The sequence below is a fragment of the Hipposideros armiger genome, unplaced genomic scaffold, assembly GCF_001890085.2.
Source record: "Hipposideros armiger isolate ML-2016 unplaced genomic scaffold, ASM189008v1 scaffold_2198, whole genome shotgun sequence".
Classification (NCBI taxonomy): domain Eukaryota; kingdom Metazoa; phylum Chordata; class Mammalia; order Chiroptera; family Hipposideridae; genus Hipposideros; species Hipposideros armiger.
Window position 1 is genome coordinate 16271 of NW_017733545.1, and position 7451 is coordinate 23721.

Sequence of the window (7451 nt, forward strand, 5' to 3'; positions counted from 1 at the left end):
AATTGATCTTGCTTAGAATTCAGTGTAGCATTTTAATCTGAAGATTAGAGTCTGCTTCTGCTCAGATAAACTTTCCTCTACTGTTTAACAATTTCCTCTTTTTCATCTCTTCATTTTTCTTCTTTTAGCACCCCTGTTAATCACATAGAAAGTTGAGTGGGTCTGTTATCCAAATCTATTATCTTTCTTATCTTTATTTCATTTGTTTTCACAGAGATTCTGTTTCTCTTATTCGTTTATTGATTTGTCATTTGCAAATTATGGTCCATTTTTATAGGCCCAGCAAAGTTTTGTTTTTTGTCTCTGTGTGTGCATGTGTGTTATGCTTGAATCTCCTTAATTATTTTTATGATTTTGCCTGTTGAGGAGCAGGGCTCTCTTTTTGTTCAAGATCAAAGTCTAACCCAGCTGTGGCAACATGTAAATAACATTTATACCTTACCTCTTCCAAAAAACATTTATAACGTCAAATAATACTTTTTCTATTAGTTAGCTAATTTTATATTATTTTATTTATTTATTTATTTATTTATTTATTTTAAGCTGAGCCATCCTGCCACCTTTTGGCAGCTCAGCAGCAGCTCAGCTCCGGACAGGCACCAAACTGCTGTTGCTCAGAGCTCACACTCTTGAGCGAGCTCTTAACCAACTGAGCCACTCGGCCAGCCCTTAGTTAGCTAATTTTAAAGATCTACTTAGATAATCAGTTTCAGGAAGTTTTTGTTATTTTTTTGTTCTTGTTTAAATCAGAAAGAATGGCCTATAATAATTATTAACTGCAATTTTAGACAGCTTCCTGAAATGAGATATTTTCGGGCTTCCCCAGCCCTCCTTTCCATGGTCTTTAACTATTTATTGCATAAGATGAGAGGTTTCCACTGATCTAGGAGAGGGCTTTGTCAATAACTCCATTTCGTTAGAAGCCATTGTGGGTGCTGGAACTTAACTGTGGGTTGTGAACTTATTTCATCTATTTACTGGTGATGGTGGTGAAGGGGTGTTAGGATCCAGCTGCTGAGGTATTTTAGGTGGGAACAATCTTGAGAATAAAGGGAGGCACAGCAATCTGATAGTATGGGTCAGAGATTTGCCAGCTGCCAAGATATAATTTCCCTAGACTGGCACCTGAACGAAGTCTTCTAGAGTCAGAGCCAGGAGGAACTCAATGTGTCTGTCTGCTCAGTCCTCTCAAAGTTCCTGGGAGAACAGGGGGACCCACTATCACTGAGGAGCACTTGATCGAGAAGATTCATCACCATTCCCTGGGAATTCACATATCCCTGCAAACCAGCAGCACCCAGATCCTTACCCCATGGGTCTCTACCAACTGCCTCCAAACTCTCCTCCAATACAGAGGCGGAAAATTCTCTACAAGGCTTTTTTTTTTCTCCCAGAAGCTAAAGGTCTTACACCCCCCAGGCCCAAGACAGGTCCTATAATTTAATTAGAGTTGTGGAATGAGGCCGGGGGGGACACACTCAAGCTCTCATCTCCCCAACTTAAACAAGGTATAAAGATGTCATTCCATGTACTTTACAACTTGATAATGTTACATTTTCATTTTAAATATGAAAAAGTAAACTTCTTAAGAGCTGATACTTCTCATTTTTTTTTCTTTGTAACCCTCACGTATGCCTAAGAGCTTTTGTTCAATGGATGAGTGGATAAATAATTGAATGAACAAACAAAGATTATCAGTCTCAAAGAAGCAAAAGAATTTTTCTTACTTATTTAATTACTTGTTTACTCAGTAATACTTTATTATATACCTGCTATATACTATATCTATATCTGTATATACTATTACTATATCTGTAAATACAAAGTTATATAACACAAAATCTTTTACCTCAAATATATCTGTATATTTTTACAGCTCAGCCAGAAATATAGGTAGTGGATCAGAGATAGGCTAAAGTTGATGAATGCTAGAATGGTAACATACACAGACTGCTATAGATAAAAGGAGAGGAGAATCTAAATAAAATTCAGCCATTCAAGGAAAGCTTGCCAGAAGAAAAAGAATTATGTAAGAAAGCATACAGCTAGGCAGAGACTGAGTTAAGACTGAACTCTACAAAAATAAAGCTGATGCTCTTTTCCCTGGAGGCCACTTTGCTCCTGAAATGAAAGATTGGAAGTCTGTTCAATTAACTCTTTCTTCTTTTTGAAGATAAAAGTTGTGTGTGTGTTTAAGTGTATGTGGGTTGGTGGGATAGGTCAGTTGAGGAGTAGTAGCAAGTGAGAAAAAGTTGAAAACAAACCCGTGAACTATCACATCTCGCCACTCTGCTTTATTTCTTAAAATCGCCTACTTCTATCCCTGTCCACCCTGTAGACCTAGGTTCTGTCCTTTTGGGGGGTACAAAATCCAGTCTTTCCAACTATTGACCTTAGCTTTTATCCTGGCTTTATTTTGGTGAGTGTTCATTGAACAATAGCTACCNCAACGTCATACTCTGTAGCAATAAAAATTACAATCTAGATCTCCATTTACTGACATTAAAGGACATTAAGATTTAATGGGAACATCAGTATTATAACATGTTTGCACTTTTATAAAAATGCATGTTTTATATTTTACGTTTTTATACTGATGGGATTTGAGGGAAATTATACTTTTTCCCTTTTTTTCTTAATTAGTGGTTTGTAATATTTTTACAAGGATCATGTGTTACTTCTACAATATTTTATATAGTAAAAAAAATTAAACCCTTCAAATAAAGAGGAAAAAAGAAATCTGAGTTTAGTGCATTCCTTCCCTTAAAAGATGGATCCTTCCCTCATTTTCCAATTGTTTGCTTTCCTTCAGTCACTCATTCAATCTTTCACCAACTGTTAATTAATTGCTTGGTAAGAGTCAGGCACTGCACTACGTCAGGAGACTCCTACATTCCTAGTGCATTTGTTACTCAGGTAACACCCTTATGCATTTCAATAGCTTGTTATTACATTCTTCCATTCCCAAACTTATGAGGTATTTTTTTACTCATCTCATTTTAAGGTAACTACTTCTAAGATGACATGTAGAGGTATACTTTAATACTTTCAATGAATTGTCTCTATAGTATATGCTAAAATGAGCTTTTCTTACATACTGATTTTTGAATTTTACTACAATAATTTCTTTTGAAATGAGGTGAGAATACATAGAGGCTCATAGAGGTTTTTATTGTACGTGACTCTGTCCTCAGTACCTAGAAAAAAAAGCTGGCATGGAGCAGGTACTCAATAAATACTTGTTGAATGATTCAGATCACAGATCAAAACCTGGTACCACATGTTTAGAAAACACTAAACCTTTTCTAAGGAAGATCTTTTTATCATTCTGAAGAAAAGGGTGGTGCTAAGCTTAAGTGCTTATAAGAATTTTTTTTACGTTGTTTAAGAGTTTCAAAGAAAATAAATATTGATATAAAAGAAAAGGTGTAAGAAATGTTTGTTTACTGGTGTGTAATGCTGCATTCTTGTCTGAAGATGGCAGGCACCCATGCCCTCGTGAGATGAGAACTGTTTGTGGGTGCCTTAGAAAACAAGATTCTTTTCTTTTGGCTTCCTAGGTCTACTTCAGTCATGCAAACAGCCGCCCTAGGTTCTTCCATTGGAACAGCAATTGGTGGAGGGCTGATCACAGGTCAGCATAAGAGTAAACATTTCCCTTTACCTCATGCTCTCAGCAGGATAGATTATTAATAAACATATTGATTGGTAAATTTGAAAATGTTCTAAATTTCTGACAGCAATCCCGTAAGTTCAAGGGGATGATTTTATAATAGTAATTACTTTAAAGTACTTAATTATTACCCAAGTAGGTTTTCCTCTTCAGCATCATAACATGATTTATTTTCTCCCCACCTTCACAGGTTTAATTCTAAAGCTACCTATCTGGGGACAGCCATCTGACCAGAACTGCTATGATGATTCTGTTTATTGGGAGGTACTATACAGTGTTCTAAATAAGGATGTACATGATGACTCTACTAGTGAAAGTTTTGCTCACCTGAAGCCTAGATGTATGTGTGGCATCCATGAGATGAAATTGGATGAGTTCCCTATTTATATAGAGAAAATAAGACATGTCCACATCATAAGTTATGGTATTTTCCAAAGCAGACACTAGATGAAGAAAGGACTGAAACAAATGCCCTTTTGCTCCTCTGAGAGTTAAAAAAAAAAAATCTACTTATAAAAAGAATAGGGCTCCTGGACAGTGGAGTGAGATTTTATACCATAAGGTCTGGTGTAGCATGGAAGGTTGAAGGATCTCAGTAAGAACACAAGAGGTACTGTGAATAACAAAACATCAGCCTTTTTCTATCCTCCAGTTTCTATCTCTTCAATCCATTGACATTTTCTCCCAAAGTATTTCCTACAAAGCTTTAAGAGTGATAGATGTTAGGGTACGTTCAACGAGATTTTCAGGGAGAACAGGCTTGGGAAAAGGAGAATGCAGTCAGGGTGGGTGGGGTAAATATTTTTGTTCTTTTATTTTTTTCCCCAACGCTAACAATTTTTATTCTCAGTTCTTTCAAAGCTTGGATAATGATTACAGAAAATACCTTTGTTTCAATACTAATCTCTGATAAGCCCAACTGAAAGAAACTATAAAGTGCTCTAATCTTGTTTTCTTTTAAGGTCCCTAGGTGGCAAGAACATGACAATCGTTTCCATGAACATGGCGGTCAAGACGAGCTGGAACCTGAAGTCTAAATACCATTCCTCTGCCGCAGCTTCCTTTCCCATTATCTAGAATCAAGTTTAAATAAATAAAAAGCATCCAATGAGAATAAGGACCAGAAGGGAAGATCCTGAGCCTCAAATGTCCAGTGTATATATATATATATATATATATATATGTCTTAACATAATCTGGTGCTGTCTCTTGATAGTCACTGGTTGTTTGGTTGAAGGAACATAACTCATAAAACAGATTGTCAGATAGATCCTATTCAGCACTCCCGGACTACACTTGCCAGTGGGTAGGTGCAGGGTGAATATTCCACGTATATCCATGTATTTTCCTCCCATGAAGGTAGAGTTACAAAGAAGCCAATACTTTCTAATTATATCAATTTTTTTAAATGCAGCTACTACATCTTCAGACCCAAAGATTGTAAAACTGAAGCCAATAAAACCATAATGTATGTAAGAAATCTTTATAAGAAATATGAAAAATGTACATATGTAAAGCAGTAATATGATTGTGTTTGGTAGTACTTTCTTGATTTTAAAAATGGTTGTTAGTGGTGTTATGTCTTTGCTTGAATATTCTTATGCTTAATTTCTTTTGTATGTTTACTATTTGCAACAAGAGCTCAAATGCTCTCTGACCAAATTTTGTATAAAATTTCGATGGATTAAATGTTATTATAAAATAAAGCATTGGTCTTTGGTGGTTGGGATTCATTTTAGTAACAAGCACACATGCACACGCACACACACACACACATTCCTCATATTTTGTGTCCATGCTCAATCTAAATAAATTGTGTTTTACTGTATATTCACTATAAAACATGAAGTTAATGTTTCATGTGATAGGGTAAGTATTAAAGAACTGAGTTTTTAGAGAAGGTAACTGACATTGTCATATAAAACCATTTCTAATAATCCCTCCCCCCTCACCCCCCGGAAGCTTTTACGTTTTTTCTTTTATTTCTGGACTCTTGGACTCTTGCCAGGATGTACCTAAGTGCCAATAAGGAAATAAGCCCCGCCTGCCATAATTAACAGAACTTCAATTCCTGAATGCTAGAACTTAAAAATTACATCAGTGAATTATGTAATATTTTATTCCTCTGCACAAAGAGTATAATTTATTTATAGATCCTAAATATTTTACTAGATGGATGACTTCTTTGAAATGTACATCAGTTTCCTTTTCATATGGGCTTTTTGAAGTGTGCTCACTTTTAAACTTAAAGCCCACTGTGCCCTCCCTCGCTGAGCATCATAAAGAATCATCTTTACTACCAGGATATCCTGAGACTCCCTGAGTCTATGCCTACCATAAGGCAAAATCTGGAGGGTCTTGAGTATGCTCAGGTATTTTTAAAATCCTGTGATTTTGACATGCTAAGGAACTGGGTTGTGACGGTCATCAACCTCTGATTCATAATCACTCTCTCCTGCCTTCCTGCAGTGCAGTTCTTATAAACAGAAAAGTCTTATATTTTAAATTCTGAATTAGTGGTCTTTTTTCACCACAGTATATATCCTTTTTTTTAAATTGATCTTGCTTAGAATTCAGTGTAGCATTTTAATCTGAAGATTAGAGTCTGCTTCTGCTCAGATAAACTTTCCTCTACTGTTTAACAATTTCCTCTTTTTCATCTCTTCATTTTTCTTCTTTTAGCACCCCTGTTAATCACATAGAAAGTTGAGTGGGTCTGTTATCCAAATCTATTATCTTTCTTATCTTTATTTCATTTGTTTTCACAGAGATTCTGTTTCTCTTATTCGTTTATTGATTTGTCATTTGCAAATTATGGTCCATTTTTATAGGCCCAGCAAAGTTTTATTTTTTCTCTCTGTGTGTGCATGTGTGTTATGCTTGAATCTCCTTAATTATTTTTATGATTTTGCCTGTTGAGGAGCAGGGCTCTCTTTTTGTTCAAGATCAAAGTCTAACCCAGCTGTGGCAACATGTAAATAACATTTATACCTTACCTCTTCCAAAAAACATTTATAACGTCAAATAATACTTTTTCTATTAGTTAGCTAATTTTATATTATTTTATTTATTTATTTATTTATTTATTTATTTTAAGCTGAGCCATCCTGCCACCTTTTGGCAGCTCAGCAGCAGCTCAGCTCCGGACAGGCACCAAACTGCTGTTGCTCAGAGCTCACACTCTTGAGCGAGCTCTTAACCAACTGAGCCACTCGGCCAGCCCTTAGTTAGCTAATTTTAAAGATCTACTTAGATAATCAGTTTCAGGAAGTTTTTGTTATTTTTTTGTTCTTGTTTAAATCAGAAAGAATGGCCTATAATAATTATTAACTGCAATTTTAGACAGCTTCCTGAAATGAGATATTTTCGGGCTTCCCCAGCCCTCCTTTCCATGGTCTTTAACTATTTATTGCATAAGATGAGAGGTTTCCACTGATCTAGGAGAGGGCTTTGTCAATAACTCCATTTCGTTAGAAGCCATTGTGGGTGCTGGAACTTAACTGTGGGTTGTGAACTTATTTCATCTATTTACTGGCGATGGTGGTGAAGGGGTGTTAGGATCCAGCTGCTGAGGTATTTTAGGTGGGAACAATCTTGAGAATAAAGGGAGGCACAGCAATCTGATAGTATGGGTCAGAGATTTGCCAGCTGCCAAGATATAATTTCCCTAGACTGGCACCTGAACGAAGTCTTCTAGAGTCAGAGCCAGGAGGAACTCAATGTGTCTGTCTGCTCAGTCCTCTCAAAGTTCCTGGGAGAACAGGGGGACCCACTATCA

General features: G+C 36.2%; 1 protein-coding gene across 1 annotated transcript in view; it reads left to right on the forward strand.

Annotated features, from left to right (window-relative positions):
* The window catches only part of RHAG (Rh associated glycoprotein), an 18170-nt gene extending 12797 nt beyond the window's left edge, over positions 1 to 5373 (forward strand). Inside the window, exons 7-9 of the mRNA XM_019634913.1 lie at positions 3561 to 3634; positions 3864 to 3937; positions 4636 to 5373. Coding sequence (XP_019490458.1) covers positions 3561 to 3634; positions 3864 to 3937; positions 4636 to 4710 — 223 coding nt within the window. The 3' untranslated portion in view covers positions 4711 to 5373. The remainder of the gene's footprint in view (positions 1 to 3560; positions 3635 to 3863; positions 3938 to 4635) is intronic.
* Positions 5374 to 7451: the final 2078 nt, after the last annotated feature.